Source organism: Vombatus ursinus, unplaced genomic scaffold (assembly GCF_900497805.2).
Source record: "Vombatus ursinus unplaced genomic scaffold, bare-nosed wombat genome assembly UNPS02014813.1, whole genome shotgun sequence".
In the NCBI taxonomy this organism is placed as follows: domain Eukaryota; kingdom Metazoa; phylum Chordata; class Mammalia; order Diprotodontia; family Vombatidae; genus Vombatus; species Vombatus ursinus.
The window spans coordinates 6583940-6609431 of record NW_020954591.1 but is presented as its reverse complement, the minus strand read 5'-3'; the positions used below and the strand labels follow the sequence as shown (position 1 = coordinate 6609431).

At 39.9% G+C, this 25492-nt stretch overlaps 1 protein-coding gene across 3 annotated transcripts in view; it reads right to left on the bottom strand.

The window, feature by feature from the left end:
- The window catches only part of STARD13 (StAR related lipid transfer domain containing 13), a 708719-nt gene that overhangs the window by 181553 nt on the left and 501674 nt on the right, over positions 1–25492 (bottom strand). Inside the window, exon 1 of one of the 3 annotated variants that reach the window (XM_027877626.1) lies at positions 16512–16785. The exons of the other annotated variants lie outside the window; for them this stretch is intronic. Within the exon in view, the coding sequence (XP_027733427.1) occupies positions 16512–16680 (169 nt within the window). The 5' untranslated portion in view covers positions 16681–16785. Of the gene's footprint in view, positions 1–16511; positions 16786–25492 lie in introns of those variants that run through there. 3 annotated transcript variants of the gene reach the window in all.

Below are 25492 nucleotides of genomic sequence, written 5' to 3'. Positions count from 1 at the left end.
AGTGGTGGCAGTGCCAGGGGAGGAAAGGAGAATGTTTGAGAGATGTTCCAAAGGTGAAATTGATAGGTCTTGGCAACAGAGTGGATATGGAGGGCAATAGACGTAAGGAGTCCAGGATGATTCCTAGGTTGTGAGCCTGAAAGACTGGAAAGATGGTGTTACCCTCTAGTAATAGGGAAGAGAGGAGGTGGGGAGCATTCGGGGTGGGGGGAGGAGGGGAGAGAAAGATAATGAGTTCTGTTTTGGCCATATTGAATTTAAGATGTCTACTGGACATCCCAGTTTGAGATATTTGAAAGGTAGTTGGAGATGCAAGATTAGATATCTGCAGAAAAGTTGGTCCAGGATTGGTGGATTTGAGAATCATCAGCATAGATATGGTAATTAAATCCATGGGAGCTAATGAGATCACCAAATGAAATGAGAGGGAGAGAGAAAAAAAGAGAAGAGATGAGGGCCCAAGACAGAACCTTGGGGGGATACCTGTGGTTGAAAGCATAATATGGAAGAGGATCCAGCAAAGGAGATGAAGGACTGGTCAGATGAGTAGGAGGAGAACCAGGAGAGAGTGATATCCTGAAAACCTAGAGAGAAGAGATTATCAAGGAGGAGAGGGCTATCAACAGGGTCAAAGGCTGCAGAGAGGTCAAGGAGAATAAGGACAGATAAAAGTCCATTGGATTTGGCGACTAAGATCATTAGTAATTTTGGAGAGAACAATTTCAGTAGAACCGTAAGGTCAGAAGCCAGATTGTAAAGGGTTAAGAAAAGAAAGTAGAAGCACCTGTTGTAGAAGGCCTTTTCAAAGAATGTGGCTACAAAAGGCAGAAAAAATACAGGATAATATTTGGGATGGAAGGATCAAATGAGGAGACTTCATCATGTGAGATGGGTGAAGGAGGGAAAAGAGGCAGAAGGCATCTGAGTGATAGAAGAAGGAGTTCACAGCAAATGGCCTCATTTTTTTTCTGTAAAATGAGGCAAAGTTCTCACCTGAGAAAGTGGGGGGGGGAGAACAATGGAAGGTTTAAGGAAGGATGAAAAGGTTTGGAAGAGCAGCTATGGAGAGTGGGATGGTGAGTTCATAAGGGAGGTGTATTAGGATTGCCTAGTGGCAGTGAGGGCCCAGTTGAGGTTATGTAACATAAATTTGTAATGGAACTAGTCAGAACATTTGCATCATTTTTGTTCAGTAGCACATGTGTAGGAATAATCCAAGATTTGGCTTGGCTGGGCATAATCAGTGATTTTGATAAGGGGGCTAGGAATTAAAGAAAGGAGGACGGACAGTCTAGAGTCATCCAGAGTACTATCCTCTCGTTTTCCCTCCTAGAAATAGGCAAGGGTGACTGTTCTTGGTGCTTTATTTCTTACGATAACATCCTATAGGAGAGAGTCTGGCTTAAAATGGCATCTATCATCTGGGCTCCGGTGAATGCCTAGACAGCACCTTAGTGCTATGAAAATGATTAAATTTGAAGTATTCACATTTGTCACTTCATTTTTCCTCTCAATAATCCTGCAAAAATAATATCCACTTGACAGATAAGGAAGCTGAGGGAGATAGATTAAGTCAATTAGGCTAATGTCAAGCAAACTAGTGAAGGCAGAATCACAGAAAGTAGATCTCCTGGCTTGTTCTACTCCCAACACTCCTGCACCAGACTATGCCATTTCCCTGCATCAAAAATGCAATCGCATGACTTTCTGTTCAATCTCACATTGTTTTATGGTGGGAAAGGACCCTAAAAACCAAGGAAGTTTTATAGTATCACATGTCACAGTAACTTGTTCTCAAAATTCAGTGCACTTGTTCTCTCATAGAGACACTCCTACTCAAAAGAGCACTGGTTTTTGAGTCAGAGGACCCATGTTCAGATCTCAGCTCTGCCATTTTCTATTTGTATGACTTTGGACAAGTCACTTCCCTCTAGGTCTCAATTTCCTCCTCTTTAAAAATGAGAGGGTGGCACTAAAGCAGGGGTGGGGAACCTGTGGCCTTGAGGCCACATGTGGCTTTATAGGTTAGTGGGTATGGCCTTTTGACTAAGTCAAAGTTTTACCGAACAAATTATTTTATTAAGGGGATTTGTTCTGTGAAGTTTGGATTCAGTCAAAGGGCCACATGTGGCCTCGAGGCTGCAGGTTTTCCACTCCTGCACTAGATAAACTCATTAGCTCCTTCCAGTTCCAAGATCCATAGAATCTTGATTACTTGATAAAATATTCAATCTTGCATATATCCCAACACCAAAGTATTTAACATCTCTCCCTAAAAGTTCCCTTTCCTGAACACACACACACACACACACACACACATAGAGTTCATCAATCTCTTCGTGTAAATACTATGCAGGCAGTTCAGGGAGGAGGTCTGTTTATTATTATTTTTGATCCTGTTTAGCTGCTGGCAAAATTTCATAGACATCAGAACCTGGCAGAACATTGATATTTTCTTCTGACTAGCTACTGTTGTCTGGGTACAAGTGCAAATCACAACTGTAGCTAAGTATGGTTTTGTCCGATAGAATTACAAAATACTAAAAGTGAAATCTTCACACAGGGCTTCTCTTTCTTAAAATGGATACACTCTAATCATCCTGGATTCCTTTCTGTGTCAACATATGGTTGATGAAGTTGCAATATAATAGAAAAAAAATGCTGCCCTTCTCATCCCTCCACAAACAATACAAGGCTAAATTCCCTCCTTCCTTCACAAAGGACTTCCATCTCATCAGTGAGCAGTTCTCTCTGAAGAGTCACATGTAACACTGAGCTCTGTGGAACCCAAGACCTTTGAAGAGATATGGAGGAGGAGGGGAATTTGGCCTCAAGTGCTTTCCAAGAAGAAAGGGTCTCACTTGGAGGAGCTGAGGTAGGGTAAGGCACACAGGGGAGGAAGGGGGCAGCCTGGTTTCTATACTGTGCTGGTTCCTACCTAAACATGCTAGTACCTCTGTCAAATGTCAGAATTCTAGTTGCTCTGGCATTTAATTTGGACACAGTGTTCCTAGTAAGACCAAGCAGCACTCAAGCTGGTAGCAAGGGAGGGCAGTGCCAAGGTCTGCCTTCAGGTGTTGTTGACCAGGCTGGCTTTGGCTACACTAACCTGGCATTTTGGATGTGGAGAGCATCAACTGCAAGCCAATTGTAGAAATATAATCAAAATGAGTCTACAGAGTTCAATCCTTAGCATGGGGATGATGCTTAATATGGACTTGTTCCTAATTATCTTGAAATAGTGCAAAGCCAACAAATAAGTCTTGAAACTTGCATAGTGCCTATAGTCTGGGCAGAAAGCCAAATGACAAACACCAAAGACTAAATATTTTTATGAATCCACGTAACTTGGCATTAACTGAAGAAGTCCTCCCATGACCACTGGCTTCATGTCTTTACAATCATTGCATTTAAGGGAGACTCTAAAATAAAGCTCAATTTCCTGCAACATATCGATGGGCAGTAGTTCTTCTACTTGAGCATGACTGCTGCTGAATGAGCTAAAGATGTGTCCCAAATGAATTTTATACCTGATATTACCGTGAGGAACAACCGGCCTCTAGGAAAATTAATGTCATGAGAGAGTGCGTGCTATGATCATAAAGATAAGATGAATACAATATCCTTCACAAAGCCTAGGAGAAGGAATATGGCTTCCAGATGTCCCACTAGCGATTGAGAAGTCTTGGTTCAAAACAATCAAATCTAATGAGCTGATCAAAAATGGAATCATACAGCAGAGGGAAAAGTATTTCATTCTATGAAAGGTAGACAAAATAAATAAATAAATAAATAAATTCTGAAACCTGAACTCTTCTACTGGTTAGTTAATGGCTTACAACTTCATACCCTCTAATCTGCCAAGTCACCTTATTACATCAAGTAAGAAAAGTTATCTAAAGAGTACAACTAAATGAAATTAAATGAAATGCAAAAAGGTTAAAAAAGGTTTAATAAGCAATTAAATGAAATTAAATGAAATGCAAAAAGGTTAAAAAAAAGTCCTCATCAAAAGGTGGATTTTTATTTCAAATGGTGGAATTTGTCCAAATTTCATAAATGAGGGGAAAAAATCAATATACATTGATTTCATATGTGAACAACAACATCTCTCCTGAATTTCTCAAATAATGCCCTCATTCTAGCTCTATAATTGGCCCATCTCCCTTTAGTGCATCTGAGGTTAGGCCAAAATGATGCTTCTCACATCAATTCTCATACACTATTGGTCTCTGGTAACTTCAATGCTAGCATGTTGTAACCAGTACCCTGAGCTTATCAAGTGCTTATTCATTTTTTAAAAACTGACCTGAATTTGAATGCTGTATACTGCTTTTACCCATCATGCACCTGTCCATGTACCTTTGAATTACTTGCATATTTGTAACTCTAAGATCATAGCGTTCCTTTATTCACAGCTATACACAGGAGTAATGAAGTAACAAGAATACTAAAAAGATGGACTTTCACAATAACAAGCAGTGTGGGAACATTGAAAAGCACTTTGCAAAAGCACTTTGCAATTTCCCAAATGCAATTCAGCCCAGGGTCTTCCTCCTACTCTGTTCTGTGCTCAAGTAATTGTCTGCCTGAAGTGCCTGTCCAAGACATATTAATGGACTAACTAAATGGGCTGCTCATCTGGCTGCATGCCAAATTCCAGTAAATTTTCTTAATCCTTTTTTTTTTTCCCCATTGTGGATAGCTAGGTCCATTTGGTATTCTGGTAGATTTAATTAACTAAGAAAGTCCTGTAATAGTATAGGGTTTAATGCAATACGCAAACCGTCTTCCAAGAAAAGCTTTTGGATAATCTCACCATTGATAGGAAACTCTCCTTTGGTTTGGACTTTACTCTATATATCTTCCATGACAATGGAAAACACCTTTTGCAAACACAAGCCTCCATTTAATACCTTTGCCCTAGATTAGATTAGTGATTTACTCTCTGGAAGAATTTGGGATCTTTTGGAGCTTCTGCGTCAGTCTCATTGAACAAAGCTGGGGATGTAGCAGGAGCAGGGAATTGGTTTGAATCTGTTGTATCCCCCATATATACTCTGCTACATGTGGCATTTCTACATGGGGGGAATGTGATTTTTTTAAAAAACACAACTAAGTGCTGCAATTATATCAGCCCCAATACATGTTATAGCACCACCCAGGCAGAACTACTGGTGAACTCTTGAGAGAGATGGCATGGTCCCAACGTCCTTTTTTATAACTCATATCATGCTGACCCTCATTAGGGTACAACTTTGATGGAATTGGTAGTCATTAGCAATAAGTATCCTAATGAATAAATAAATCACCCAAATGGGTGATTACATCACTACCTGTGTTTTAATCTACAGCTGATGAAGTGAGTGAAATTCCTTTGCAGGACTTTCTTCCAAAGTTCTGCAAGGCTAATTTCCTTTTGACTTAGCCAAGCTTTCTTGCCTCTATGAGGCTAGCAATAAAAACATCTCAAAGGCTTTATCAACTTCAGGTTTTTTTTTTCTTTTTTCTTTTTCATTTAGTAAAACCCTCCTTAAGGGGGAAATCTGCAGGTGGATTGGAATGCTAATAGCTAGAGGGTTGGAATTTAGAAGGAAGACATGTGCATAGCTCTTCTGGGTGTCTCATTCTCAATTTTGAAAGTGTTTAGTTGGAAATGTGTCCTTCAGGGGAATTCTATATATGACCATAAGGTCAATGATAAACATCTGGAGATTCTTTTAGTTTTCACAAATGAGTAATGTGGTTTTACTTAGGTGGACCTAGAGTATCACCAATGCCGGCTCTATCACCTATTTCATTCCTTTAGGTAGGTTTAGAAGATTATAATTTGACAGTGGTAAAATATTTGGTAGAAAAAATATCATTTCATGACATCCTTGCTTCCAGTGCATTACTTCGGGAATACAAATGTATGAGAAATATTATAGTTCATTTATAAACTGAATATTAATTGAACAAGCATCCCATCAATAGTTATGGTTTTAAAAGTTAACTAGGAACCCACTTGAAGTGGAAAGTTGAAATGCATAAGTAGTACGCTTCCTCAGCTCAAAAATAGATACAGATGTATAGATTGGGGGGACTGTGAGGGCCAAATTAAATTGCAATCTCAATTCTGTGACACCCTTTACCATTGTGCATTATTAAAGCATGGGGGAGTCATTTTCAATCAGGATGATCTCAAGTCACTCAGTTAAGCTGACCAACTCCACTGACTTGAGAGTAAATTTAAGCATGACTGAGATTTTTAAATGCTGTACCTGTGTTAGCCAAGTCACATAGGCTGCCTTTGTTCCTGTTGAGTTAGCAAATGGTACCATACTCAAATTCATGAGCATTGTAAAACCTTAAAAGGTCAGGTCTTTTCAGTCAATATTATGAAAATCATTATGGTGTTCTGCATGGATTTACTCAGCCATCAGGTGACCCTTGCCCAGTGGTCACTATGTTCCTACACTCCATTTTAGGGTCATAAGGACACAAAAGGTACTTTAATCCTATGCTATAACTTTATATACATACTTTATAGAATGCCTCTGTTTGGCACTTAAAGTCTCTCAATATGGACCCAATTTACCTTTCTAACCTTTTCATATATTACTCCTCTATTTCTTTACACACTCTGTGGGTGAGCTAAACTGTACTTCTTGCACCCCCACCCTTTTTCTTTTTTTTTTAAAAAGACACTGCATCTCCCTTCTGTTTGTTAACCAGCTCCTCTACTCAGAGGCCACTAGCCCCTAATTACATCTAGGATCAAATGCAAATTGTTGTTTGGCTTTTACACTCTTTTATAGTCTTTTATATCAACACACACATTACCCTGCTCCTACCCTCTATGTTCCTGCCAAACTGTTCTCCCTGCCATACCCTCCACAGCACTAATATTCCATCTTTCAGCTGCCAGTCTTCGCACTTGCTGTCCCCCCCAGGCCTGGAATGCTCAATTCCACCTTCTGGAAGCCCAAATTTCCTTCAAGACTCAGGTCAAGCAACACTGACTGTGGAGACTTTTCCTGGTCTTCTGGTACCTTCCTTTCCAAGGTTACCTTAGACAAATCAAATATTGTACATCTTGTGTTTACCTATAGATATACACGTTTTCCCTATCAGAACACAAAACTCTTTGAAGGTAGGGACCATTAGCGTTTCCTAAGTCCCTTGCACACAGCAAGTGCGTAATAAATGCTTGTTGATGGCTGATCAATACCTAACCACAAAGCATGCATCTAGACTAGAAGATGTAGCTGGTCCCCCATCATATCCAGCAACGTCGATGCATCCTATTGCGGCTTTTTCTTACTCTATTCCTATGTGATTTGCCAGTAATTACTAGTGGTGTGTTCTTGGGCATATCATTTCATTTCTCTGGGCCTCAGTTTCCTCTTCTGTAAAATGAAGGGGTGGGACTAGATTAATTCTAAGGTCCCTTCCAGCCAGCACTAAATCTTTACTCCATGTTAAACACACACATACACAGCTCGTATCACAGACTGTAGTAATACATTAACACCATCAATAAAAAACAAAACAAACTCTCCCAGTGAAACATTTATAGACCGAAGATACACAATGATTGCTTATTTCATGGGGAAACTAAATTTATTTTGCAGAACTAAATTCTTTTGACTTTCTTTCTTCAGACTCAGTGGGAGAGGCCTCATAACCAGAAATATCTTAAAACCACAAAGCCAAAATTCACTCTGGGCAACTATCCTCTTCATGTCCTGCTCTACTGTATCCTCTCCCCAACTAAACATATTCTCACATTACCTCCAGCCACCTAACAACCCCCTAGTGGTTTCCTGTTCTTTTCCTGCTGAGAACCCCTCCATCTCTGCAGCAATGGAATATTCCACATTAGCAAGCTCTTCTCTGAACACATGCACACAGTTATCGTAGCCTTGAATATAGACAAAGGCCAATGAGTCAGGAGAGTCCTACAATCTCCACTCTTCATTAAACTATCATCCCTAGGTCTGGTCAAGCCCATTTCTGAGTCCTTCAAGGTAAAAGTAGAATTCAGGAAGGCCTTGTCCTGGATGTGGAAACAACAAACAAAATGTTCTAGTAACACTTGCTCACCATGATTCCTGGGCCCCTTTTTCATCATCCAGGACAAGGAGGTAGTGTACTACAGTGGAAAGAATGCTAGCCTTGGATCCAGATAGAGTTGCAGTCATATCCTTATTAGCTGTGCAACCTGGGGCAACTCATCCACTCTCCAAAACTCAGTTTCTTCATCTGTAAAATGGGCTAATTACATCAAATGAGATGACATACTTGAAGAGTCCGGAGAACTTTAAAAAACTATGTGAATGGGAGTTACATATGGGAAGAGGGATGAACAATCCTGTAGATCTAATACAAAGTGTCTTAACCTTTTTTTGTGAATCCCTCAGAAGTCTGGTGAAGCCCACAAACCCCATCTCAGAATAATGCTGGTTTTTAAAAAAAAAATTCACAATTGAAGAAAATGCCAAATTTTAGTTACAGATTAGTGAAAATAAAGATGTGTATTTTTCCCCTATTCAGACTCATGGACCCCTTGAAATCTATCCATGGACTCTCCCAGGTTAAGAAGCCCTAATCTAACTGAACAGCCCAAGAGAAGAATTCTGTAATGGTGGCACCAGTTTAGTCAAAATTTGAAACATTCAGAAGAATAAATTTCTTAGATCTCAAGTCTCCTCAGGTTTTTTTTTTTTTATTGTTGTTGTTGTTTTCTCCCAGTTATAGTAGAGATACCCTGGAGAGATGGGGGGAGTGGGAGACTCAAGAGGAAGGTAAAGATATAAATAATCCATCTGGAGCCCAGATCCAGCCATCACAGCTGAGAAACTTCAGGGAAGCAATGGTATTGAACCTATTAGACACATGTCCTCATATCCTCCCCAAACAGACTTATTCTATTTTCCACCAATGTCTAGGAAGAATCTGGTGATGCCCAAGTACGAATTGTGTGTCTCCACCTAAAAATCAATGTCTTCAATACTGGTGGCAAAGGGAATGTATCATAGAAAGAGAGAGCTAGAGCTGAAAAGGGCCTAAGAGGATATCTAATCCAATCCCTTCATTTTATAGTTGAGGAAACAAACACAGGGATGGTGAAGAGACTTCCCAAGGTCATACAAGTAGTAAGAAAAATGGGATTTGAAATCAGGTCCTCTGACTCCAGTCAGTATTCTTTCTACTATACTAGAGTGCCTCCCCCAGGGAGGCATGAAGGGGATAAAACAGACCCTTTTAGGTAAAATCCTGTGAATATGTGAGCATCAGAAATGAGTTGGATTTTCCTGTGCTTGAAAGATTGCAAAGGGCAGCAACTGCTGATTAAAACTGGCCTGAATGATATTCCACTGTAAAGTATGTGTCTAGGCTGGAAGATGTGGCTGGTCCTTTATCAGTTCCAGCAATGTGACTTCTTGCTACTCGATATGTTTGTGACTCGCCTGCAGTTACTATTGGTAACTGGACTATTGTCTGAATGTGTGGATTTGAAGATCTCTCCAGTTCCCATTATCAACAAAGAAACAGGTAAGATTGCTTCTCCTTAACTTCTGTTCTTCTAGGGGCATAGAAGATAATATAAGGCCATTTCTTTTGGAGACTATCACATTGCTCCGATATTGGTTTGCTTTATTAAGTAAATCAATAAGCTTTTATTAAGAGCCTACCACATGCCAGGCACTGTGCTAAGCACTGGGGATACAAAAAGAGGCAAAAAAGACAGTCCCTGCCTTCAAGGAGCTCACAATTGAATGGGAGAGACAAAGAAACAAGTATGTATAAAGAAGCTATATACAGGATAAATAGGAAATAACAGAGGGAAGAGTTTCTGGGTCAGTCTCACTGAATAGACCTGGGGAGTAGGGAACTGGTTTGAATCCCCCATATATGCTCTTTTGTAAACCCCTTATATACTCTGTACATGTGGCATTCCTACATAGAGGGGGAAAAAGTGATTTCTAAAAAATACAACTAAATGTTGCAATTATCTTGGCCCTAATACATGTTACAGAACCACACAGGCAGAAAAACTACTGGTGAACTAGAGAGAAATGGATTATATAAAAGATGGAATTTTAGTTGGGACTTAAAGGAAAACAGTAAGAGATGAAAAGGGAGAGCATTCCAGGCATGGGGGACACCAGAGAAAACGGCTACATTTGTGCAACAGCCAGGAAGCCAGTGTCACAAGATCAAAGAGTAAGTTGGAGAGTAAAGTATAAGAAGACTGGAAAGGCAGGATGGGGCTATTTTAGGAAGTTGAATGCCAAGCAGAATATTTTGTATTTGATCTTGGAGTTAATAGAGAGCCACTAGAGTTTAAGTAGGGAAGTGACATGGTCAGATTTGCACTTAGGGAAAAATCACTTTAGTGGTTACCTGTAGGATAGATTGAAGTAAAGTTTGGGGGTTTGGAAACCCAGTTCCAACCTCTAGAAAACCTATTTTATTTTAGCCAGCCAAGAATGATGAAGAATGACACCCATTCTAGGGAATCAACTCTGGAAACTTACTTTCTCCTCCCAAGAGAAAGTGGTTCATCTCTTAATACACAATAAAGCTTTACAAAAAGTAACGTGAAAGGGGCTACATTTTCATTATGGAATAATTTCTAAGGACACATTTAATCTTGGGGGAAAAAGAGTTCCTAACATCCTCTCATATCAACATTATGCCCTGGTTTCAGTAGGGATCCAAATAATATTTTACTAAGCCCTCCCACCTGTATAGAAATGCACATGTACTACCCTACTATGGTACCACTTTGTCCTCCAATGTCAATGTATATGCTAGTCTCCATATTCCTCTCCCCTGAGCGTAAAGCATCCTTATAACTGGAACATCTTTGCTAAACTCCATACCTATATACTTCATCAAGATCAAATGAGGACCAAAATCCAAACCACCATTTCTCTGATTTATTCTCACTGGACTATTCAGTATATTGAATGGCATTGCTCCCAGATCCTAACAGTGCTGTTGGGGGGTTTTCTGATCTGTGCTTCTGAATCTGTCAGTAACTCAAGAACTAAGAAAATGAAGGGACTTCAGGTACAAAGGAAGAAGACCTGCTAGGATTTATTAAGAATTAAAATACTATGGGGAGAGAAGATAAAAAGGATACTTTTCCTCTTAAATCTGCATCTTAAAGTGGTAGCCACTTGCATCTGTTCACATACCGGAATTCCTCCTCTGCAATGAGGATATGAGAAGAACTGGAAGCATAATTTTGTTAAATGTAAAATTTAATGTTTATATATGTCTACTTGGGTACCTCTTCATAAAGCACTCAAAATAATGAAATTATGCTAATTTCACTTGGTCCAGAGTCTGAGTATTTATGTAATTGTGACTTAATCTGATTCAGTTTGCTATTGATGCTTTCCAAAATTAGTCAATGCTAGCCAACTTTACTCCATCTCACTAACCGTATTTTCTTGTACTTTCTGTTAAATAGTATCCTTTATATGTCACACTTCAGCCACGAGCTTTGAACAGCAAGAGTCTGACTCACTAAATATAAACCCATGACAGTTGCCACTTTATTTGCTTTAGAAAGAACTTGAGTAATCATTAATGCATTCTCATCATGGATTGTGGGCTCCTGCTCCACCCTAAAACTTCCCCAATAATAATGGTGCAGGGAGTAAGTAAGGACATCTACACCTTGTAAATATCATGCTGTCTCCTCTATCCAAGGTTTGGCAAAGAAGGCTGGGCAAATTCTCAAAATGCTAGGCCATCAGGCAGAATTTCTGCCTGCAGTGAAGTACTACTGCTTCCTTTTGTCCCCTGATAATGTTTAAAAAAAAAAATGTTAACTTACTCTACAGAGTCCTATAAGAAAATCCAATGAAAATGTAAGTTTGATCTCTCACTAATTTCTTCACTGGGTCTTTGCATTTTTAAATCAAGAAATGAATCTTATTGTGAGAATAGGTGCATGTACAAGTCCATCCTCCAGTAGCTATAAAATGGGCCTCCCCTTGCCTTTGGTTGTCCCTGTAGGGCAACTCACTAAACGAGGCCTCTTTACAGTACAATGTTCTAAAAGAAAAAGAGTATTTTTATAAGTATTTATATTTATAAATATAATACATATTTATAAGTATAATATTCATGTATTATATATTAATATAAGTATAATATTTATAAGTTTTTTAATCATAAAGCTCTACTGATTAAGTTAGCATTCCAGATTACACCTCCCCAATTCTTCCATTAAAATCCTACTAGACTATGGTGTGTCACTGGTGGTACCAAGAAAGCACTGAAAACGGAATGGTTCAATGTGGAAAACAAGGAAATAAGAGCAAGTAACAAATTTGGAAGAAGGGAGGAAGTACAGGGAGCCATTCTTCCTGTCATACAATATTTGTGTTTCTGAGAAGCTGTCAGGGAAAATGTTGATAGAATCTCAGTTCATCATGGAGCCACACGGTCATTTCTGAGCTGCTCCAAATCTTCATTTCTGCACCGTGGCTCCTAATACTTTGTTATTAAGATCCTTCCTACCTGCCCCCTTCATATTTTCCACTGTGGCACGGAGCAAAGAATACTGGAATCGGAGTTGGAGGATGAAGGCTCAAATATCACTAGCATTGAGCAAGTCATCAGCTCTCTCAATCTCAATCTCAGTTTCCCCCTTTATAAAATGAGGCAGTTGTACTAAGATCCCTTCTAGCTCTAAATCTAAGACACCACAGATACGGAAATTAAAGCCCATAAAGATTCATCCCAGATCACTCCGCCATCTAAGAAGAGCTAGAAGCAAAAACCCAGGCTTCCCAATTTCTATCCTAGTGCTACCTACCCATTAGCCACACTACTTCTTAGAGATCACTGGAGTAGGAGAACTTTAATGGAAATCTGCAGTGAACTATTTGATTTTATAGCCCTAGATAATGTCCCTTTAATGGAAAACATCACCTGATCTATCTAGTAAGTTTAGACTTGGATTTTCCAATATCAGTTTTCTTAAATTAGGGCACACTTATAGCCAATATAATCTTTGCTTTCAGAGTGGTAGGATCCAACCCTACCTTGCTTTTGCAAAGCACCTGCTAACCTGAAAAGCTAAAAGCATCTTCTAAGAACTAGCTTACTCACACTTAACTCCCTTGGTGCCTACCTTTAGGTTGGCAAGGAGTTGGTATCAATCCACTTTTCTCTCTCTTCCCTCCCCCGAACACAAGAGATGGTAATGACAAACTTCATAGTTTTAAATTGAGACTTTACTCTCTATAACTGGAAAAATCTATAGATAAAATAAATTAATCAGAGGCAGGAAGGTAAAACAATTTTTTTTTTTGGAGTAGATGAGTCAGCTTAGATTCTCCTTGGCTTTGAATAATTTTAATTCTGATCCTATGCCTCATCAGGATCCTTTCTAGTGTTCCTCTGTTTCTCAACAAAAGCCTGGAAGTTGTTGAATCATTCCTATGCTATTCACTGGTTATTTTACTGAAATAAGATCAGGAGAGAGCAATTTCTTTATTATTGGTTACACTGTACACAACAGTAATAAAGTTTTAAAATAGGCAGTTATAAGTACAGTCTAAAATTTCATTAACGTAACGTGATCATTTTTTCATGACAGATCTAAATAGGACTGATGAAAATCTATTTTCCTGATGTGACTGTCAGTATAACGAACAGATATGTAAACTATTAAAAAAAAGATGGTATCACTCATGTCATATACACTTAATGAACATTAGTGGACTGATTATAGACCATAAAAGTAACCTAACATCAAGCACTAGGGGCTATGGCCATTCAGGGAAAGCAAAGTAAAGCAAAGTTTCCATATGCTGGAGAAAATAAAACCTGACTGGAAATCTCAAATGTGAAAGCCTGAATCTGAGTCTTGACATGATTATGCTCTTGGAGGATTCAATATTATATTCTGGACATAATGTATATAAAGGAATAAAAGATTGACCTTTTGACCTATTATGCCCTAATCCAAAGGTGATTGACAGGGTCATAACTTTAACATCCATTGCATTAAGATGCCTAGGCAGTAATCCAAATCAAACAAGTAATCCAATACAAAATTTGCATACTACCTGTTGCTACACACACACACACACACACACACACACACACACACACACACATATTTTTTTTTGCTCAAACTTGTGATTTCACTGGTGTAGGGAACTGTGGGCAAGGAAACTCCCCAACCCAATACAGACCAGCAACTATTCTCCAAATTACAGTGTTAGAAAATTGCCTGGGGCATTGAGAGGTTAAGTGACTTAGCAAGCAGAAGTCAAAATTTGTCACAGGTAGGAAGGAATCCAGGTCTTCCCGACTCCAAGGCTGGTTCTTTATCAACTGCCTTTCCAAATTTCTATATTCTCACCTTTTCCATGCTTTGTGCTGTCTATTTTGCAGTTATTTTTTATGATGCTAATCGCTGTAGTGTTAAGAGTTGGTTCTAATCACAGGAGTATTGGAATTCTTCCTCGTTTCCAAAGAGCTAAATTCTTACTTTGGCCCTTCAGTTCTCTTAAATACACACTAATACACCTGAGGAAAGCAATATGACACAGGGGAAGAAAAAGTGCCCAATTTAGAAGAGAACCGGGGTTCCAATTCTGACTCTGCCATTTGCTATTTCTATGACCTTAGCCTAGACACTTAATCTTTCCTGGCCTGTTTCCTCATCTATAAAATGAGGAGGTTGAATAGATGACCTCAAAAGTCTCTTAAAACTCTGAATCCAGGATCCTAATATTTGCAATCAAAAGGATGGTATTCTCTCCCCCAATCTTTCAATCAGATATTTTAAGCAAGGATTCATACACCAATTGATGAGCATAAGATGGCCAACCCAAGATCAAATGAGATAAAACATATACAGCACTTTGAACACTTTAAGGTCTTATATGAAGGGCAGCTATTATCAGTAGTCTTCAAAGGGGTAAATACATCACCTCATATTCTAAAAATTAATCAATATTTAGATGCATTTGGGGTAAATTCACTAAGCTGGATTTTTAAATGACAAATCTAGACGAACACAGGCAAACATGGAACCTGACAACTGTCAGAATTATCAAACTCAATGAGCACCTTTTCTAGTGGTAATAACAGCATGCTATAAAGCAATTTTTTTGTGGTCTTTCATTAAAATTGAGCTACTTCTGAAATTACTCCTAATGCATTTTCAAGTCAATCCACAGGGAAATAATTCTTTTTTTCTTTTTATTCAATCAAGATTTGTACACAAGGTTTATGGAATGACATAATATCCTTCCTGAAATCAGACCGGCATGGAGGACCAGTATCCTTCACACATCACCGGTTCCTGAAACTTCACAAACAATTCCCAATTTCCAAGGAAACAATCTCATCAAATGCTAACTACAAGAATATACATTGTTCATTTTGGATACATTACAATAAGATCCTAATCCAATTTCCCTCTCAAAACTGAATTTCCCTTGAAGGACTGCACATTTTCCAAACCCACAGATTTAACTGGTCACTATTTTACCGACACTAGAAATTATTGGTCTTTATATTTCACTATTTTTAACTGAATCACCAGTTCAGCTTTTTGGGTGTTATTAACTGATTATTAAAGGAAACGGGAATCAGAAAAGAGAGTCTTAAAGAAAAATAGAAAGAAATCACCTTCCAATTTTTACTTCCTCTTTCAACTTTCTTCCATATGTTAAAGTTTCCTTGAGATGGACAAACTTTAGGGACCTTTCCTAGTGATCTACCTTTCAAGCGGAGAAAAACACTTACCTAGAAAGCTTGTAATCAATATTCTCCCACCTTTGCTTCAGGAAGGTAATTAAAGCAGCTCATTGCTGGCTCCATGTAAAAGGTCAAAGGATTTGTTTTGAAGCTGGCCTATGCATTTAATGTTTCCCAGAAATAAAAAGACAATAAATCTATCACAACTGCTCAGATAAATATACAAATAGTCAAAGAATGTGAAGTCAGTTGACAACTTTGTAGACTTCCGACAGAGCTCTTCTCATCCTCCTACCTCCAAAGATTTCCTATAATATCAAGGGCAGGGCTCTCTCCCCCTCCCTCTCTCCTCCCCCTTTCTTGGATTAAAATAAGGGACTGCTTATTTAAGTTAACAGAGTTGGGGCTCTAAATGTGGCCATGGTAAGAAATCTCCAGGAAAGCGCCAAACCCAACCGGGCAAGGAGAAGAAACCTTGGCTGCTTGTTTTGCTGACATCCACGGTCAAGTTCTGGAAAGCGTTTCAGCCGCTCCTGTCCCCTACCTGGGCGCTCGCTGCTTGTTTACCTGGAAGCGCCCGGCTTGTCACCGTCTGCTGAGAAAAGGAGCCCCAGCCAGGTCTGAGGAGAGGGAGCCTTATAAGCAGCCGGGGGGCACCCCACGATCCAGCGGGCAAGATGCAGGCAGGCACACCTTGCAAAATCAAAGGGCTCTCCGAGGCCAGCTGGCCAAGGGAGAGGGAAGCCTCGCGCAGGTGTCCCCTCCCCTCCCCAGTCACTCACCTTGTTGGATTTTGGTCACTAGCTGTTGGCGCGCGAGGATCCTGCTCATCCTGTAACGAGAGCGCCTCATCTTCTGATCCAGCCGCAAGTACATCTCCTGGCCCTCGGGGGTCATGGGATTGAGATAGTAGCAGCCAGAGCCCGGGGTCCTGGGGACCTGCCTGAACATCTCCGCGACTCGCTTGCTTTCTTTCTTTCTCTTTTTTTACCTGCCACCCCCAGTCCTTTGCGAGGCTGCTTCCAACTTTACTCACACTAGTGCACAGGCAACAAGCCCGGGAGAGACGCACAGAGCAAGCTTTTTTTTTTTTTTTTTTTTTTTTTTTAAGGAAAGAAAAAAAAAGGAGTGCCAAAAGCTACAACTCCCGAATTCCAGCCCCCCCCCCTCGGGTCCGCACGTGACCCCGAGGAGCCAATGAATGGGAGGGGGGAAAATGTGAAAGTACTCCCAAAGCTGGAAGAGCCGAGCCCAGGCTGCTGCCGCCGCTCCGGACTCCCAGCCCTCCAGCTTGGAGGGCAAATGCAAACAGTGGAGTCGTGCCTCCCAGCTGACTAAGCACCCAGGAGCCGCCGCAGGAGAATTTAAAAGAAAGGAACGGGGGTGGAGGAGGAGGAAAAACGGCTGGGCACTGGAACACCTGGGGGCTTAGCCTCCACAAGTTGCCTGTCTACTTGTGGGCAGGTCATCAGAGAGGACTTCATTATGCATTGTCCTCAATCAATGCAAAAATGGCTTCAAGCAATCGGAACAGCTGCCTTTCATCAACAATATATGAACCATGAAAGTTTTTTCAGTCAAAAAACAACAAACTTCAACTGCATTAATACCAGAAGAGAAAATACAAAGAATTAAAGAATGGGACACTCAGAAGAGAACTTGGAGACCAGAGCATATATTTAAAGAATAATGTTCCCCCACATTCCCCTTTTTCCTCTGATTCTACTACTTAATCGATATTTAATTCTCTTTGCAACTACATTTATTTAACAAAAATTTATGGACTGACACACACCTGCCAGGAATTACAAACAATAATAATAGCTAACATTTATATATCGCTTTCCATATAATAGGTCGTTTGATGAAATATATCCCAAAGATGATGTAAGACAGTTTCTGCCTCACAATTTAAGAGTTAAAGCATACAGCAATACCAGTAACACAAATTGGTAGGAGGGTGTCACAAGAAAGGAAAAGTTACAGGAATTTAAAGGATGGAAAAAATTGCTTGGGGTGGGGCCCAGGCAGGAATCAAGAAAGTCTCCTTGGAGGAGGTGGCACTTGAGGAGGAGAGGATGGAGAAATAAAGGAAAAGGGAATGGCATGAGCCAAACCAAGGAGGCAGGAAAAGTACAGGGTGTGTTCAGTTTGGCTGAAGCAAAGAGTACATGTAGGAGAGTAGTGGGAGAAAATATTTTTCTTCCCCCCACTCCCTATAACATTCTGTTTGATGTGAAAAGCCGCCAAGTCTGTAGCAGTTATGTTATAGGATTCTGTGTATGGGGCTTAGTGAAAAAGGCACTTTTCGGTAAGTATATAGCCAAGTTGGCCTTTCATTTGTCTGACTCAAAGTTAAACATAGCTTGGTTTCAGGTTTATAGTCCAAACAAAGAAAAGCTCCCAATTTAAAGCTTAGAAGAGCCTAAATCAAGACATCAGCACCTCTGTATAACAAAAGGCCCTCCAGCTGCAGTCAGCCTTCACACCTCCCCCTTCTGCCTCTTTATGTTAGTTCTACTGAAAAACCAGATCAGCCTTGAGTTCTTTTCCACAGTGGTCATACAGTGCTGATCTAGAACCCATAGAAGAATTTTGGACCTATTTTCTCTGGGGGAAGTACAATCAAGGGCCTGGCATAGACCATGCCCTTTAACTGATAACTGTAATAGTTGGTGTTCTCCAAAGGTGATGTAAATGCTATATTCCTGAGTCAGTATCAGATTTGGGAAGTGAAAAAACATCACCTGCTGACAATTTTTAAAGAAATTCAGGATTGAAGAGAAGGGGGAACTGGGATGGGGAATGGGATGGGGGAGAAAGATGGGTGATGGAGAGAGAGAAAGAGGTAGAGAGGTAAGGAAGGAGGGAGGGAGAGAGAGAGAGAGGGAAGGAGAGAGAGAGAGAAAATGAGAGAGAGAGAATTTTAAGGCAATTTAAACATTTATCAGCAGGTGGAAAGGAACTAGAGGAAAGGAAGAGAATACAGGTACATAAGAGAAAATGAATGATGAACAAGGTCCTAGAGGTGGTGAGAGAGGGAATGGAATCAAAGTATTATTTTTAGGGGCAGTCTCCTCTGCAGTGACAAAAAGAAAAGAAACTATGCACTTCAACTGCTGCGAAATGTTGAGGAATGGGAAAAGGAGAGCAGAGCAAGGAGGAGATAAGATCCAGAGGTTTTAATCTTAGTAAAGCAAGGGGCAAGGTGATCTGCTGTAAGTGGGTCTGAGGATGCGTTTGGATCCTTAAGCAATCAAATAGAGATTATTATCTATAAGGTAGTTTGAACTGAACTAAACAATTCTAATGTTTCATTAGTCAGGAGAACACATAAATGAAGTTTAATTCAAAGAATGTATGTGATATTATATTCTGTTGGGTTGGACCTGGTCTCCAATCTCACAGTCTAAGAAATGTTGAAGGTGTTGCTAATGGAAGAAATTTAAGAAGCCCTGAATATACTATATGATCTAGTGTATAGATTATGTTATAATGGAGAATCAATCAATTTATTAAGAACCTATGATATATGCCAGGTACTATGCCAAGTGCTGGGGATACAAAAAGAGACAAAAGACAGTCCCTGCCCTCATGGAGTTGACAGTTTAATCAGGGAGACAGCACACAAGCAAATATCTATGAAGCATACTACATACAGAATAAATAGGAAATAATTAACACAGGGAAGGCACTGGAATTAAGAGAAGTTGGAAAAGGCTTCCAGTAAAAAAAAAAAGGATTTAAAGGAAACCAGGGAAGTCAGTGGGCAGATTGGAGAAAAGAGCATTCCAGCCATAGAGCACAGCCAGAAAAAATGCCCATATTCCTTTCATGTATAAGTTGGACGAGTTAGCCACTGAGGCCCCTTCCAGCTCTCAAATTCTACAATTCAGTGAATGAAATTCTAAGTAAAAGCGACTGGAATTTGGATTGAGATACTTAAGGAAGGAAAATTTCTTGTCTGACTTTGTAATCACAGTATTTAAAGCTTCAGCAATTGAATTCTTCAAGCATTTATTTTTGAGGAGTGGGGAGGGAATGGAATCGGTGGTACACATAGTAGGTTCATTGTTAGTGATGAGAAAGGATTTCTCTTCTGTAACTATAGGGAAGGTGGAGATGGTATTGAGATGGTGTGGGGAAGGGAGGAGGAGAGCTGAGGAAATTCATGTTTAGATGGCCTCAAGCTTGTCCTTTGTGTCATATGTTCATTGATTTAGAACTAAGGGACCTTGGAAGCTATCTAATCCTAGTCCAATTCTCACATTTTCCAGATGAGGTCAACAGAAGCAAATTGCTTAAAATCACATAGATAGATAGCAGAAGGGAGATTTAAACCCAGGGCTTTCTTCCACTATACAACATTACTTCACATATTTTTGTATTAGTCTTAACTCTTCTACCACTCACCCTCCATTAGACTATAATCCTCTTGAGTGTTTCTTTCTTCATTTTTGTTATTTCTAATGCCTAGTACAATCCTTTGCACATTCAACTTTCCCCAGGTTACGCACCTAGGCTGTGTCAGAGGAGGGATTTGAACTTGAAATCCTTCTGTTTCGAAGGCAACTTATCTATCCATTACTACCCACACTGTGAGCAGGTAGGTGGTGCAGTGGATAGAGCACAGGCTCTGGAGTCAGGAAGACTTACCTTCTTTAGTTCAAATCCAGCCTCAGATACTAACTATATGACCCCAAGCAAGTCACTTAGCCCTATTTGCCTCAGTTTCCTCCTATGTAAAATGAGCTAGAGAAGGAAATGGCAACCCACTCTCCAGTATCGTTGCCAAGAAAACCCCAAATGGCGTCATGAAGAGTCAGACAGGACTGAACAATAACGACAAACTACTATGAAAAGATCCCACCGCTGTGGACTGTCTGGAAGCATGGAGGAAGAGCATATTTGTGATTGTTAATGGAGAAACATGCCTCAACGCAGCAGTATGATAAAGCTACATGATCTCCTACCAGGCGTCAGGAAAGGCAAACATCAGTCTTGTTTGTATTGATTCATTTCGCTTTGATCAGGAGGTAACACTAAATCAGGGGTTCTTAATCAATTTTTTTTTCTATTATGGAACCCTTTGGCAATCTGGCAAAGCCTGTGGACACTTTCTTGAAATGCTCACAAATGTTTTTAAATTCATAAAATACATAGGATCGCAAAGGAAATCAATTATATTGAAATAGTTATTAATACATTTTTAAAAAAATTGAACCTGTTGAAATCTATCCAAAGATATCTAGCTTAAGTACCCCTATACTAGATAGCTTCTATACATCCATCTGGTTTGGCTTCTAGCATTCTGGGATTAACCCTGTCAGAATAACCATGTAACTAGGACAGGCATCTGCTTCCGTCACTTTTGCATTCAAAAGTAGCAAGAAGAAAGGAGATTTTAGGAAAGGAAGGGAATGAGCATTTATTAAGAACCTACTATAGACCAGGTACTATCGTGAGTTCTTTATACATATCTCATTCAGTCCTTAAAATGACCCTGTGAGGTAGTTGCTATTATTATCCCATTTTCAAGTTGAGGAAACTCAGGCAGAGGCAAGATAGACTTGTTCAAAGTCACAGAGCTAGTAAATGTCTGAGGCGAGATTTGAACTCAGGTCTTCCTGACTCCAGACCTAACACTCTATCCACTAAGCCATCTAGCTGCCTCTGAATTTGGGGAATTAAGGAAAAAATTGGATAAGAATTGAAGAACTTATTGGGGGAATAGTAGAGGGAATTCTGGAGAAAACATATAGTAGTCATCTTCTGGCACCTGTATTTCAAAGTAAATGAGTATTACCAGTATGAATGTTGTATTTCATCTCCATCTTAGCTGCATTTTCAAAATGAATGTCTATTGATTCTTTTTTGAGAAGCACTGCAGTATCTAGGAGCCAAATTATGAAGAAAAGCACTGGATGTCCTTTCCACGTAAGACTGAAGGTCTTGGGGTATTTTGCTCTGAAAGCCACAAGATTACAAATACTACATTCTTTGGGTTCACACAAATGCACTGGGGCACCAGCATGACATAATATTCCACAGCAGCCTGGCAGTTATTGATGAAGCCAGAGTGAAAACAAGTAAACACACAAAAGCACTCTCATACTCCTGGTTGAAAGAAGGCTAAAGTACAGTCTATGTATCAACAGTAGCTGCCCAAGCATGGTAGATCAATATGGGTCTCATGCCCCTGGGGAACAGGAGGGAAGAGGGAAATCTGAAGCCCCTGGTAACACTCCGAAGGTTTTGTAATTGAACATGTTCCAGGCTATGATATTTGAACCTAGTGGGTGGCATTGCTGTCTTGTTAGCATATTATTCTAGTGACCTATGGTGAGCACACTCTCTATTGCTATGAAATTTAAAACTGATATTGTTTTTATATGCTAATCATTAGATATAAATGTTTCTTTTCAAAGTTCTTTTTACAAGAACTTACATATTTTTGTTAGATGGTGAGTCTGTCATTTAGATATTAGATTAGTAACTTCTTGAAATCTCACTTCCTTTTTGTGTCTCAAGTACAGGACTTTGCACTTATTAAATGCCTGTGTTCCCTTTTGTCTAGGGGTGTGGAGAAAGTAGCCTATGCAGTCTCCTCATCTGGGGTCTTCTGACCCAGACTGAGATATGTAATCCTTCTGATCTTTTGGACTGTGAGCTTGCCAGAGCTCTTTAGAAAATGTCCTGGGGAGATGACCACAAAAATGTAAGGGAAAACAATGTTGGAAGATTTCAGGCCTCTGATGCAATGACCAATCATGGCTTCAGAAGCCTAGTGGTAAATCGAGTCTACCACCTCTTAGCATAGAGGTAACAAACTGCAGGGACAGAGTGAATAAGACATATATTTTCAGACGTAACCAATGGGGGAGTTGGTGATTAGTGCTGAAAAGAAAGAGTGGTGTCAATGAAACATTAAAAGACACACAGCAAAAAGTTCAGAAGGGGACATAGGCAAGCAGGGCAGCCATTTTCTTAAACTTAACATACACTTTAAAAGAGCTCTAATCTAACAAAGGTTCACAATTTCATGTGCAAACCTTTTTTCTATTGTTCTTTGTGTAATAGTGGTTGTATTGACCTACAGGAGCCATGTCTGGGAGTATGTACAGAGCCGCCTTACCGGCTTGCAGACAGACATGTGGGAGCTGTGGGCTCTGTTTTGAGGCCATGTGTGATTCAGTGCTGAAGAGCTTAATGCTGGGGTGATAAAGAGTCTCCTTATTGGCCAATGAGCCAAAAGCAAAAATGACTCAGTAAATCTTTAAAAGGGCTCAGTGCTCTCAGCCTGCTCTCTACAGATTGTGACAGGAATATCTCAAGTTGCTTCCCATAAGGGTGGAGGCCAGGGTGACCCCAGCAGCAATGCAGCCATGAGCACATGGCACATAAAGCAAGTGCCCTGTCTAGGCAAGCCTAAGACTGGGTGTGAACTGTTTCTTTTGTGTTTCTTCTTTCCTAAACTTGTTGTTGTTGTTGTTGATGATTTGTTTGGGGTTTTCTTGGCAAAGATACTGGAGTGGTTTGCCATTTCCTTCTCCAGTTTACAGATGAGGAAATGGAGGTAAAGAGGGTTAAGTGACTTGCCCTGGGTCACATAGCTAGTAAGTGTCTGAGGCCAGATTTGAACTCAGGAAGAGGAGTCTTCCCGACTCCAGGCCCAGTGCTCTACCAACCATACCACCAAATGCCCCTTCTTAAGCTTAGGAAAATAAATAATCTGAGGTCGCTATGTCTAGATTTGTAGGCGACTTTATGGAGTTCAAGAAGTCTAGAAGTCCCAAGTCGTGTTGTGAAGAACTGACTGGCCCAACAAAGGGTGGGGGAGTCCCTGGAATTGACCTCAATCCACTTGGAGAAGACTTGGACTGGTAATTGTGTGGACAGTATGGTACAGAAGTGTAATGTAACAATGACTATTATAGTAATCTCCATATTATAGTAATCTACTTTATGTTCTTATGAGGTTTAAGTATAAACTTTCTAGGAATGTATAACTGTAGTTATAAGTTAAGTTGCTGAATCGTGTTTTAAGGGCACTGTGCATCTTTTGTTTCTTTGAGTATTTCTTTTGTGTGTAGAAAATAAATACCCGTTGGATACCTGATTCACAATGTTTTGAGTGTCTTTTAGTCCCTCTTTCATCATCCTGGCTCTCCTCTGTACTCCAGGTTAACATTTATTACTTTTTGTCAATGCCTCTCATAAAACATAGCACCTAGAATTGCACATTATCACTGCTCTTAATCTGGTCACTATATTTCTAAGAGGGTGGCCAGGTGGTGAAGTGGATAGAGTGCCAAGAGCTTGGAGTCAAGAAGACTCCTCTTCCTGAGTTCAAATCTGGCCTCAGACACTTACTAGCTGTGTGACCCTGGGCAAGTCACTTAACCTCTGTTTACCTTAATCCACTAGAGAAGGAAATGGCAAACCACTCCAGTCTCTTTGCCAAGAAAGCCCCAAATGGGGTCACAAAGAATTGGACATGACTGAAATGACTGGACAACAACAATAATACTTCTAAGATATAGAGAGAAATTATCCATGCGTAGATGAGGAAAGACATATTAGTAGATGAGTTCTCAATGACTAGAGAAAGGTAACAGGGGCCCTGGAGGAGTCCCATTATTAACAGCTCACATGCCTTCATCATGACTGTCCCATTGGTGCAGAGACTGTTACAGACTAGGATACTTAGAAGAAAAGACCACTCCTCATTCACATAAAAACTGTTCAGATGGGCAAACTGTGTCAATGTTTCTCTGTTTCTAATGGTGGTGGCAGTTCCGGTGCAGGGGGGGATGGGGTGGAGTGAACCTAATTTAAGTTTCTTACTTGTCCTCCTCCTCTGCCCATTCTCAAGGCTGGACTGGTCTGCTTCTACTGATTCATGGAATCAAATGCCACAGCAAACACTCCAGCTACAGCCAAAAGAACAACATTGCAGTTTGACCTTTAAACAAAATGTTTTCTGTTTAAAATGTCCAAGTTTGTCTCTTGATGGATGAACACAGATTAACGCCTGGTGGAATCTAGTTTACACATGGCAAAAGGCATAGAGTGCTCTTACTGTAGCCAGGAATCTCTCCTTGTGATTTCATCCTTCTCCTTTGCATACATTCCAACTTTATAAACACATCACAGGGAATCCAAAGTAATTTTGCCTCATAGGGAATATAAGTGATAAACTTAAAAAAACTAATGTAGAGAACTTTTTTTTTTAATTGCCAACTCTAGTCTACTTTCAATCTCTTTAACACAGACTATTTACTATTCATTTATGGATGAATTCCAAAGTCATCTCCTCCAAGAATACTTCCATCAGTTAACAAAGGATCTCTTACCATCACTTGTGATTGAAACACTTGTAAACATACAATGATATCACATATGATAAACTTACAAAGGTATAATATATGATTTGTCACTTAGTAATTGTTTTGACATTAAATCTGCATTCATCCACACTATCTCCTGTGATTGTCCTTACTATGTGTCAGGCACTGTGCTAAGCCCTAGGGTTAAAAAAAAGATAAAAGAGATCCTTCCCTCAAGGAGCTTACATTCTAATGGAGCCTTTAGGTATAGAACTTTTTTTTTGTTCATGTCTGCGATTTCATCAGTATAGAGAAATTCTGATGTGGAAACTCCCCTCCACTGATGTAGATCAGCAACTTACCTGTAACAAATAGTTTTAGAGAGTTGCTTGGAGGTACTGAAGGATTAAATGTCTTGTCCAGTGTTGCACAGC